The 13,110-nt window shown below is 44.0% G+C and overlaps 1 protein-coding gene across 5 annotated transcripts in view; it reads left to right on the plus strand.

The window, feature by feature from the left end:
• Window positions 1-13,110, plus strand: part of LOC116938796 (retinoic acid receptor alpha) — a 247,046-nt gene that overhangs the window by 225,777 nt on the left and 8,159 nt on the right. For all 5 annotated transcript variants that reach the window (XM_032946437.2, XM_032946438.2, XM_032946439.2 and 2 more), the window contains one exon: window positions 9,860-10,036. In XM_032946437.2, the coding sequence (XP_032802328.2) occupies window positions 9,860-10,036 (177 nt within the window). The remainder of the gene's footprint in view (window positions 1-9,859; window positions 10,037-13,110) is intronic.

The following is a 13,110-nucleotide window of genomic DNA, read 5'->3' on the forward strand; positions in this document are numbered from 1 at the left end:
AATACAATAAGCTCACATTTCATTTCGTGTTAAACATTTGAAAGGGCTTTCCCAGTGGCAACTGTCCCTGTGGGTACAATGCTATTTATAGCACCTGGGCTGCGGTGGCGAGATGTTAACTACCTCACCTGGTATACAGGAGGTTGTGGTTTAGATCTCAACCCTGACGCCTGTTGTATATTTGGAGTTTGAATATTCTCCTCTTGGTCGTGTCGATTTTTCTCCAGGTCCTCCGGTTTTTCCCTCCACATTCGTAAATATGCGTTTAGAATATTTGGCTGCTGTACAGTTGCACGTGATAAACCACTTCGCTGAGCTACAAATTGCGTCCAGGTCGCTTCTGAAAAGAAGCTATATAGTTGGGTGGTTCTTACCTGGTAAAAAAAAAAAACTGTTCAGGGTTTAGTTCATCAGTCTGTCATTTGATGTACGAATGAAAAATGTGTTTCTGCTAAGGATAGAGACGTCACCCGCTGCCATGTGCCACCAAGATGATCTCATTTTGTTTTGTTGCAGCAAAAACAAAATGAGATCATCTTGAATATGTATTTATAGGCCTGGTTAACATTTTTCCTTCGTAAACTGAAAATTTGCAGCATTTACCTAGTTGGGGGGTGGAGACACTGACTTTTTATGCTGTTTCAAGTAACATTTTGTTTTTTACATTTGAAAGCTCGATTATTAAGTTCGAGTCATCTACAGTATACAACAGTTTTCTTTTGGAACCTGCCTCAGTTCTATTTTTACCTGGCACGAGGATGTTTTGTCAGAGATCACACGTGTGGATAAAGCAGTGTTTAGTGCTTTGGGCTTCTTTGGTTATCTCTGCCCCCTTGTTGTCACTTGTGGGGAGGTGGGGTATTGTGTGGCTGGCCCTGAAAAAATATACTTTTATTTTCTCGTCAGCCTTAGGCCACGTGTACCATGGTTGATGAGGTCTCCATCTGGGCAGGTTTTGGGTTTCTGTCCAAAGCACTCCCAGTCTGCCACTCAGCAGAGCGTGTATTTTATTGCAAGGTCAACTGGCACCGTGTTTTGCTTGGATGTTTGCTGAAAAATTCTACATCCCAGAGAGACAAATGCTTAACATGCTGTAACTGCCTCTCACAGCCCCCGCGCCTTGCTGTGTGTTTCGGTTAAAGTCATTTCTCTGTAGTCTACGAGCAAAGAGGAATGCTAATCTGGAATTTTGTTTAACCTAAACATGGCTAATAACTTAATATTGTTTGTATTTATGTATCTTGAGCTGGCATGAAATGTTTACTTATGCAACAACAACAACAAAAAGAGTCAAATGTGTTGCTAAATGAGCTTATCTTGGAAACATTCCTCAAGTATGTCACTTTTAGCGTCGTTGTATGGTGCATGACGAAACTGAAAATGAGTTGTGGCTCGCACGTGGCCTGCTGGCCAGTGAAAATCTGCCATGGCACCGTTTCCCAAACAATGTGCTTCTGTTTTTTTATCGTTTGGCCAAGAAAGAGCTCTGCATGGATATGTGTTCTTCGCAATTGTTGTTGTGAATAGATGATGTAGAGTGTGGCAACAAGATATGAGAAGAATATCGAGGACATTAGTACATTTATCTAATCGGAGAGAGCTCTGATTTGAGCACTACAACAATAACGCATGTCACCACGATGCATTTGCTCCTTTTGTGATGTGCAACAATCAAGTACATTTTGCCTGCGAACAAGCTTCAGTTAGTAAGGAAAGCTGTTGAAAGTGCAGCATTGGAAGTGATATTAGAATTTTTTATTTGCTAAAAAAAGCGCTTTGTTGGTTGGTTATTCTCTTTGAATTGTCAATTACAATCGGGTGTTTACACATGGGATAAAATAAGAGTGGCTGGAAGAATACCCACAGCATTTAAAAGGTTAACGCTCCACTCAAACATCTGTGATCTACTTGCTTTACTGCCTTCTAAATGGGATCCCCAAGCTCGCTGGGCGGGTATCCCCTAAAATGTGTTTTTATTGACCTGCGTGACCACACACAAGAGCGGCGATGCCATTATGCCTATTGACATCACAGCAGAGCTCTTCACAGTACACACAATTGGAATTTTTCAAGTTCAAAGAATTAATTAGGGGTCCAACTTGGCCATTCCTCATTAAACTGGCTTGTTAGCCCGTCCAAGGACGGGTGTATATTGCAGTAAATCTGAAATATTCAATAGAAAAATTGTTCAGCTCATGATTATTGATGTGGGGGGGGGGGGTTGCCCCATGTGGAGTGACGTCACCCCTCATGGTTATTGGGGAGGTGTGCGTCATGTAGAGTGACATCACCCGCTCACGATTATTAACGAGGGGAGGGATGGGGGGGGGGGCTCTTTTGCAGTGACGTCACGCACGGATATAGCACTGTGCTGGGTAGATTTATTTTTACCGTTTGTGTAAAGAAATGTCATATTTGAAGCGACTTTGCGTAAAACATTATTTTATTCAGCTCGACCTTCCTCTGTTAGTCAAAAAATCCACCCATTCATGAATATTAATGAGGGGGGGTGGGCCTCATGTGGAGTGACGTCACGCGGGGGGGGGGTGACCCTCATGTGGAGTGACATCACGCGCGTGACACACATTCTTGGTTTATTATAGTAGTAATTAGTACCATCTTGCAGGTCACAGATAAAAAGGAGTTCTGCTGTTTATTATTTACTTTATGAAGCATTGTGTCAAATATGAAGTTAAAATATCCAATGCTCAAATGAGTATAGATACCAGTGTATAGAACAACTTACGTTTAAATCTCACGGAGTCACAGCAGGTGATATTCTTTGTACTAATTTTGGAGGCATGTATGGGCTGAGTTGACTTTGATAGAGATTGAAATCACTCCATCCCTCTTGGCAAAAATGATGGCCAATCCTGTGGTAAATTCAGATGATTTCAATGTATCCGTTGAATGGCCTTAGTCACCATGGAGGAATGTACCAAAGTGGGCTGGGTTAGGGAGAAGAAAAACACCACAAAATTTCAGAATTACCACCTAAACCGTGGGGCGTGATTCCATATGCGTACATCTTTAATCATAGATTGCGGCCAAGTAAATATAGGTGCGGTGATCATTTCTCACGATTCCTGGGATGTCCCAACATCTGGATTCCACAGACATGTGCTAGAAAGTTCCTTTCTGGCTAAACAGTGATTCTGGTTGATACCAGCTGCCCGGTATCAACCAGAGTCGCTTTTGCAACATTACCTCGGCATTGAGGCCCTACGTGTAAATTGTGATTCCGCCAGAATGTACAGGGCCCATGGTGGTCCTCCCTTGTCTGAATGCCTCACCAGGCTGAGCACAGGCCCAGCTCCCCATTATTCCTTGATTCAAACCGATCCCATCATCCCCATTATAAATCATATTCGAGTCTCAACATGGAATCGTGAATTCAGGACAATAATCACGGGAATCGCCTGGCTCTTGTGGTACATGTTTGTGTAAGTCACATTACAGCTGTATTGGTTCAGCCATAACTGTGGCTTGGGGATTGTGCGGTGATGTTCACCCCGTTTTGGCAAAAGATCCTCGCTCTGTCCCTGGTTGGGAATTGGCCGCTATGTTGCTCTTGAATTGAGCAGAAGTGGCCCTTGTAGGCTTCTGTCAGAAGAACGTTCCAGAAAGCTGAGAAACCCCTCGGTTCACGAGGTTGGCCCGTTATCTCATAAGTAAGTGCGCTGCTGTACAGCAAGCTTCGCCATATACACGTTATGGGCATTCCTTGCAGTAACTTTAGTTGCTGCACATACAGAATAACAAATGACAGTCAAAACGAGGGTACGCAACTAGAACGTTATGGAACTTTCATGAACAATCGCTTCATCTGTTCTGCCAAGCCAAATTGGTTTATGTAACATTTGTGTAAAATGTACTCTTATATTTTTTTAAATACAAAATCAAACTGTCATGAAAGCTTATCAATTATATATTTTTAAATTGCCGTCTTTCCAATTCACAAAACAGGTAAGTTATTAAGTTTGCATGAAAACAAACAGTCTCGATGCCAGACTTGGTTTACACTGGGTTATAACAGCACCGCTAAAATTTCGCCTCGTCTCAGACGTCAGCGCAAATGCCCAGGGGCCTTAGTCCCGTCAGTGAGAACCCCTTCTCGTTATCCACCCAGTCTCTTTTTATAAAATAATAATAATCACGGTGTTTCATTCCGCAGCCTCTGCGGTTTACTTTTGGCTTCTTGACAGCGTCGAAAAAAACCACCAAAAGAGTCCTCAAGTTGGTCGGTGTTGAGAAACGAGTGAATCGTACGGCGTGGTGTTTTGATCAAGTGTAGGTGCCATTTTGGTTAGCTAATCTCATAGTTTTGGTTGTATTTTAAAACATAAATATATTGGCTTCAGGAGGGAAATCTAGTTGTGCTACAGAAACTATCTTTTAGAAGACTGATTATAAGACAGTTTTTTAACAAATCTTAATTTAATAATTAATAAAATACAAGCAGATTACAAGTGTCAGTCCAAAAATTCTCAGCAGTGCCAGCTGTTGAAATGTTAGGTTATTTTAAGTTTTGTGTACGGTAAATGAAAAAGAAAACACATCCCTGACTTTGTCAAAGCGCAGCACATTCCCACTGGAGGTATTGTTTTGTTTAAAGCTTTGTTCGAAACTCTACAGTAACGTAATAATGAATATTGTCATATTAATCATAGTTACGTCATATTTCATGGAAGTAGCTTTTCGCCGCCTTTGCCTGATTTGTAAATCGTATTCGTCCCAAAAGTACCCAACACGTAGCATTATCAAGAACATGATGCCGTGTATTTGGATTCGTGAAAACTTCCAGATACAAACTTTAGTTGAGGCGTTGCTAAAAAAAAACGTTCACAATGTTTTTTTCTCCCAACTAATTGCAAATTGTTGTTTTTCGTTTATAGGTATAAACATAAGTTCAACAAAATGTGTCAAATGTCAGCTTTCTAGGCATTCTGCAACATTGTGAGACTTTACATCACCAACTGAGTCCCTCATTCAGTCACAGGAAGCTACATATATATTGAATATTTCATAATTCCTGGGAAACCAGGATTGAATTCAGTAATCCTGGGCCTTGTCAGAGTAACATTCATCTTGATAGTGATTCCCCGTATGCATTGCACTTATGCAACTAATACAAAGACACTTGTGTCCTTGATCAGTTTGTGAAATGTTATTGTTTATATTCACAAGTCACAACTTGCAAAAGTAAACCATATATAAATTTCCCAGGTTGATGCAGCAATTGTATGTCTTCCCATAGAGAGACTGGCTTCTGTCTAGAGAGACTATGGAATTTCCAGCAGGCTCAGGGCCATCACTGGAAATGAGCACAAGTCCATTGCTCATTTGAGCGGAGACGAACTGACTTGTACTGCTATGTTCAATTCACACAGCCGAATCCTACTTGCTTGGACATCTTAAATAAACTACACTTGCTTGGACATTTCACATGTTTCGCATGTGACTTAATGGCACAGAAAAACATAACCTGTATTGCTACAACATTGACAATTAAAGATAACATTTGTACCATTGTATGTATGCATTTTGAACTTCTTTCGCACCATACGTAGCCAACTTCTGTTACTCAGCCAGTTCCCAAAATGACTTTTGACGTCACACTGCGATACGTTTTCTACCGTTCACAAGTCTTCTTCATTCAAATGTAAAATAAGCTGTTAAACATTGCAGCCTTCTGGTTACTGTTGGAGCAGGAGGGTATTGAGGGTTGGAGCACTTTGAGAATTTATGGAAGTGGCTGTTGTAGGCCTAACATATGCAGATGTTTGGATTTAAAGCCCTCCAGTCACCTGTACAATTCACACTAATGCCCATTGGTGTGCCCCTACGTGCCTACGTGCATAACCACAGCATGTAAGAGTAGGCATTCCGGATTTAGCAAATAACTTTTAGTCACTGCACTCTGGGACTCGCCGACTGTGGTGTGTCTCGTGTGGGGAGCGGTGGCGTCGCGGATAGCACGCTGCGCTACGAACCCGGCGATTCGGGTTTGATTCCCGCTCACAGTCAACACTGGTGACGATTGTTGACTTGGTCCTGGGCCTCCCGTAGGTCGACTCGGGCCACAAATGGGTACCTTGTGCGGTGTGTAAATGTCGCCACTGAGGAGACAAAGGTGATCGGATGTGGTCCTGGCCATCCACCCCCTCGTGTGCCGCCCTGACCTTCCCCCGCACCTCCGATTTGCACGGTTGGCTACGTGGAGTGCGAGAGAAGTTCAACATACGTGCTCGCTTAACAGCACTTGCCCCGACACCCTTTTTAAGGCTATACGGGGGATCTTTGTCCTTGGTGTGTCTCATGGAGGAGAGCCGCCTTCGGTGCACTGCCTGTACAGATCCTGGCGATTGGCTCGACGTGCTTGTGGTTGCCCTGCACAAAGGAATCTGTAGGTTTGTTGGGCGTGCCTCTCAGGAGGGACGCCTCGCATTCAGGGTAGCACCCGAGGGCTGCTGGATCTTGAGACGGACTGGAACACGGCTGGCTTGCCGCTTGTCAGAGGGGAGCACTTTGTAGTAAATTATTCTACGTGCTTGAATGTTCTAAAGGCATTTTTTTTCAACACAGTATTCATTATATACGAGTCGGTTGTGTGTTTAAAAAAAAAATGGCAAATTGCAATAAGTGTAGCCCTGCCAGGTGTTGTTATGTGTAATTTTCCAGATTGAAAATAAGGATGTTTGGGTTACAATTCTAGTCAGTGGTTGTTAGTCCATCATTTTTTCAGGGTCTGTAAAATACAGTGAGGGAAAAAAGTATTTGATCCCCTGGTGATTTTGTACGTTTGCCCACTGACAAAGAAATGATCAGTCTATAATGTTAATGGTAGGTTTATTTGAACAGTGAGAGACAGAATAACAACAACAAAATCCAGAAAAACGCATGTCAAAAATGTTATGAATTGATTTGCATTTTAATGAGGGAAATAAGTATTTGACGCCCTCTCAATCAGAGATTTCTGGCTCCCAGGTGTCTTTTATACAGGTAACGAGCTGAGATTAGGAGCACACTCTTAAAGGGAGTGCTCCTAATCTCAGCTTGTTACCTATATAAAAGGCACCTGTCCACAGAAGCAATCAATCAATCAGATTCAAAACTCTCCACCATGACCAAGACCAAAGAGCTCTCCAAGGATGTTGGGGACAAGATTGTAGACCTACACAAGGCTGGAATGGGCTACAAGACCATTGCCAAGCAGCTTGGTGAGAAGGTGACAACAGTTGGTGCGATTATTCGCAAATGGAAGAAACACAAAAGAACTGTCAATCTCCCTCAGCCTGGGGCTCCATGCAAGATCTCACCTCGTGGAGTTGCAATGATCAGGAATCAGCCCAGAACTACACGGGAGGATCTTGTCAATGATCACAAGGCAGCTGGGACCATAGTCACCAGGAAAACAATTGGTAACACACTACGCCGTGAAGGACTAAATTCCTGCAGCGCCCGCAAGGTCCCCCTGCTCAAGAAAGCACATATAAATGCCCGTCTGAAGTTTGCCAATGATATCTGAATGATTCAGAGGACAACTGGGTGAAAGTGTTGTGGTCAGATGAGACCAAAATGGAGCTCTTTAGCATCAACTCAACTGGCCGTGTTTGGAGGAGGAATGCTGCCTATGACCCCAAGAACACCATCCCGCACCGTCAAACATGGAGGTGGAAACATTATGCCTTGGGGGTGTTTTTCTGCTAAGGGGACAGGACAACTTCACCGCATCAAACGGACGATGGACGGGGCCATGAACCATCAAATCTTGGGTGAGAACCTCCTTCCCTCAGCCATAGGTATTCCAGCATGACAATGACCCAAAACACACGGCCAAGGCAACAAAGGAGTGGCTCAAGAAGAACCACATTAAGGTCCTGGAGTGGCCTAGCCAATCTCCAGACCTTAATCCCATAGAAAATCTGTGGAGGGAGCTGAAGGTTCGAGTTGCCAAACGTCATCCTCGAAACCTTAATGACTTGGAGAAGATCTGCAAAGAGGAGTGGGACAAAATCCCTTCTGAGATGTGTGCAAACCTGGTGGCCAACTACAGGAAACGTCTGACCTCTGAGATTGCCAACAAGGGTGTTGCCACCAAGTACTAAGTCATGTTTTGCAGAGGGGTCAAATACTTATTTCCCTCATTAAAATGCAAATAAATGTATAACCTTTTTGACGTGTTTTTCTGGATTTTTGCTGTTGTTCTGTCTCTCACTGTTCAAATAAACCTATCATTACAATTATAGGCTGATCATTTCTTTGTCAGTGGGCAAACGTACAAAATCAGCAGGGGATCAAATACTTTTTTCCCCTCACTGTACATACTACTTTGTTAAACGGGTTTTCCCCTTTCTGGCAATAAAACAGGTGTTAAGATTTAAATTTTGATTTAAAGCTTTCGTGACTGCAGTAATTCATATTCTTAGTTTTTTCGGTAAAGTCACGTTGAAGAGAAACAACAAAATAACAAAATATATATAAAACAATAAAATAGGTGTTAAGATGTTAAAACACCAAACTGAAACCTTTGCAATGAACCATGTCTGCATTAACCACATATACTTGTGGTGAACATGCAGAAAGGGGGAAAACCCTATTAACATAATTGAATACTGGCAAAGGAGGTCTCATGATACATACTACATTGTGGAAGGTTAACATTGATGATCCTATGAAGTGTCTGGCCTTTGCTCCTCCAAATGAGTGCCGATCCATTGCTGGTTTAAGAGGAAAGACTTTGACTTGGTGTTTTGTATGTCAGATAAGCGCGAGTGGTAATCCCTTATAGAAACGGGTTTTCTCCAAGTACCCTGGTTTTCTCTCACCAATGCTGATGGACAATAGACATGAAGATAGCGAAGAAGATGCAGGTGATGCTGATGATGACACTCCTGTTGATGCTGCTATCTGTCTATGTGAATGTACACACATGGCGTGCATGTACACACATGATGTATGACAAGTAACCAGTAGTAGGATTTGCCTTTCAGTAGGATTTTGCAGAAATTACATTTGTCGCTCAGGCACGACCATCTCCATTAGATGTTCTGTACTGTATACGCATGTGTGTGTATGTGTTTGCAGGTATAATGTATATTACACATGCAATATTGTCTACTTGGCCTCAAATGAGTACTTGTTGCGGTGTGTAAACATCACCACTGGGGAGACAAAGCCGGCCAGGCGCGGTGCTGGCCACTTGGCCCTCGTGTGCCGTGCCGGCCTTCATAGGTGCTCGCTAGCACCACTTGCCCCAACAATCTGTTAGTCGACATAAAAGTGCGTGTGTAAATTTGAACACCTGACATCTGGGTCTGCCACATGACCTCCTGCCAGCAAGCCCCTGCCACAGTGGCAAGGAGGATGTGGCAAGACCTCACCGGATACATCGCCACGCCCACTCGCCCAACACTCGTGTGGGCCACCACGCTCAGGACGCACCTGGCCACACTCGCTCCACCTTTCAGGGCAGGATGCTGCCCCAGTGGCGGATGTAGCCGCTGTTAGATTGTAAATGGTGGGTGGGATTGGACCAAATAAGCTGCGAATCTGCCACCGAAGGGCACGAAAACGCTGCCGTAGAAAACGCGCCGGTGAATTGTGGCCCAAATCTCCATCGACGGTTGAGTTGGCACATCATCTCTCCAAGTTTAAACGCAGCCGTCGCCACCTTTGTACGAAATTAATACTTGTCTTCGGGAGGGACCGTAGAAATGTGAAATTCAAACAACTGGCTCACGGCCACCTGTGGAAAATGAGCATCGCCCCAACGCAGTGGAAATAAAACTTTGATTGATTGAAACGCTCCTGTTTTAACTTGGACCATTCTGAATGCTCCTGTTGTGCCCTTCCGCAGTCCAATGGATCGGGGCAGCGCGTGACGCTCGACGCCAACCTGTGGGATAAGTTCAGCGAGCTGTCCACCAAGTGCATCGTGAAGACGGTGGAGTTCGCCAAGCGCATTCCGGGCTTCTCCACCCTGGGCATCGACGACCAGATCACTTTGCTCAAGGCAGCCTGCCTCGACATCTTGGTGAGCAGTGGCATTGACAAAGCTCTCGTCTTTCACTGATAACTCGTCGTGTAATAGAGCAAGGAAGCGGTGATGGTAACACCGCTACACAAATCGAGTTATCGTTTGGCGCCCAAATCTCACACGGCACATTTGGTGGAAATGTGATTAGGCTCGGTTTATTCAATCCTCCTATTGGGTATAAATCAACAGTGGCTGTGCACTGAAGAGACTGAGTAAGCCTGGTAATGTTGCATTTCCATCACTGGCCCAAGGTAACCGGCACCCATTCAATTGAGCAGGGGGGGAGGTGCTTGACGTTGACACTGACTTGAAGTTGGAGTTCGTTTTTAACCTTTTTTTGCTTTTTGCCCAAAACTGATGACGTGTGCCATCTGTTTTTATTCCAATAAAGTAATTTTGTTTTTAGTTTTTCTTCCGATTCTGTTCTGATGAAGTACACGTATGTCACGCGGGATGGCGTAGCAGTCATAGAGTGCGGTCGTGTAGCTCCAGTTCTCTGCGGTGAATACAATGTCTTTAAAAACAACGGTGAGCCGGTTACGCGTTCCGAGAATCAGCGGTGAATGGGACCCGCCCTACAGCTTTCAGACGTCTCAGAACGGAAAAGGGTTATAGTGCTTTTTTTTGCATTGCTTGAACGCTTAGTGAAGGTGGCACATGTTCACCCTCATTGGAAGCAGACGTTTAGGTGCTTTTTTTTTTATTTCCCCGCTCTCTTTTGTGCGGAGAAACGGCAGCAATGTTACCGGAGGGGTACGCTAATGTAGGATTTTAAATAGATCTGTACTATCCTAGCACTCGCTTGCGAAGAATCGTAAACACGGGACGTGCTGAGCCTCTTGTCAGACTACTGCCAGAGCCAGCGTTGTCACACACACGTGTGACCTTCACACTCCCTTGTTTATAATAACGTTTAGCCAGCGCCAAGCAAGACGGATGCATCGTGGAATAAACAATATAAATAGTCTGTCGGAGATCGATTTAGCATAGGGAATTAATTAAAAGTAAGAATGGCAAGGGCAGGCAGCTGCTGGGTGGCGGCAGCAGTCCGCGCTGTAAGGGGAAGGGTCGCGCATACCACTCGGTGGGTAGCAGACAGCGGTTATTGTTTCCTGATAGCCGGCCCCCGACTTGGGAATGTGGAATTTCCACGAATGGCTCGGGGACTGGCAACGGAGATGAACTTTCACTCGTTTGAGCGAAAGTTTGGCTAATAGGATAAAATGTAGCACAAGGACAATGGAAGCTGTGTGCAGATACCTTCGGGTGCACAGATGATAGGAAGCACAGATGATCGGGACTTGGGTAGAGGGATGTACGATTAAGATCTAATTTTTCTACCCAGCGATCGATTAATAAAATGTGGCCCGCATCCAGCCAGTTTAGAATTAGATTAGCGTATTAACGTAATTTGCTCCTAAGCTCTGTGACCTATAATGAGGAGGGATAATGCATTTGTGAACACATGGGGAGGGGTGGCATCTATGGGTCCATCACATGAATATCATAAACCCCTGCTCAACGATTGGCAATTTTGTGGACATATTCAACGCTTAATATTTTGATCCCCTACGTTCTTGCAAAATTTTATTGGCAGGTTAACATTTGCATTTACAGCACTTTTAACAGTTAAAGTAAAATAATGTTGAAATAAAATGAATTGTTTTTATCAATACATCATTTTAAAGCATTCATGCCATAGGATGCATACATTCACTGCGTTATTCACGTGAATTAAATCTGGTTTGCTTCCACTAAATAAATATTTATTGTGCGTATCAAAGCTGCTTGGCAGGTGTGTATATCCAGTGATCCGTGCATTTCTGAGATCACACGATACACAGCCTCCCCAGATGCACAGTGCTACGGGAGTGTCTGTGAATCGTACACTGGAAGGGCAGCACTTGATGAATCGTGTTCATATCTGCTTTCATCAGTGACTTGCCCTGTCCTCGCACGCCTTGCAGTTCCTGGGTAATATTTTCCGAACGTGTTTCACACTTGCGCAAACGTAATTGCATGTACACATTCCACACTGTACCAGTGAAATAATACTGGGCTGTGTTGAGCCGGCCGTGTTATGAAGGGTACTTTTAAAAAAATAATCGCGAAATACTGGAGGTTTTATGAGGAACATATCACAAATGTATTTTGGTCTTCTAAAAGGATCGTAAGCTAATTTTGTTTATTTATTATGGTCACCGTCTTTAATATATTGTCATTTCAGCTCGGATATAGCACTCACTCTACTGTACTGTGGGGGCTTTGAATGATCTGTTATGTATTAGCTGCTGATGTTCTCAGATTAACCTAAGCCTTTGTCCAAGATCTATTCAACCTATTTCATGAGGTTTCGGTATACTTTTAGAATAAAAAAAAATGGAATGATAAAAAAACTGCAATGTACAACTGACATGCTGAAAACAATATATTTATTGTACTCCAAAAATATGGGATCATCAGTTGCTGCCTCCAGTAATCCGATGACAGCGAATGCATTATTCTTGATTACTGTTGACATGCATCAATAAACACCAAGGGGACTATTCGCCGACATCCTTATTTTATTAATGAACAGAAGCAATGGTGTTGAGGGAGAGTGGGGGCATTCTTATTCCTTGGGCAAAGAGTGCCACCTACAGTTAGATTTACGGAACTGTCACTTTTGTAAGTGCACACACAAGTTCACCCCATATATCCTATTAACAGACTGTTGGGGCAAGCGCTGTTAGCGAGCACCTATTAAGGCCGGCACGGCACACGAGGCGGTGGGTGGCCAACACCACGCCCGGCCACCTTTGTCTCCCTAGTGGCGACGTTTACACATTGCACGAGGTACTCATGCAAGGCTGAGTCGACCTAGGGAGAGACCCATGACCGGTTCAGATAATCACCACTGGTGTTGGTGGCCGTGAGCGGGAATCGAACTCCGGGTCTATGCCGGGTTCGTAGTAGCGCAGCGCGCTAACCGCTATACCACCGCTCCCTCCACACCGCTAGAGTACGTATTGTTGGGTCCATCATTGAAGACTTAGGGCAGACATGTTGCTGTCGAGGGCCAGGGGAGAACC

Source organism: Petromyzon marinus, chromosome 4, assembly GCF_048934315.1.
Source record: "Petromyzon marinus isolate PM22_M1 ecotype Great Lakes invasive population chromosome 4, UKy_Petmar_22M1.pri1.0, whole genome shotgun sequence".
Taxonomy (NCBI): domain Eukaryota; kingdom Metazoa; phylum Chordata; class Hyperoartia; order Petromyzontiformes; family Petromyzontidae; genus Petromyzon; species Petromyzon marinus.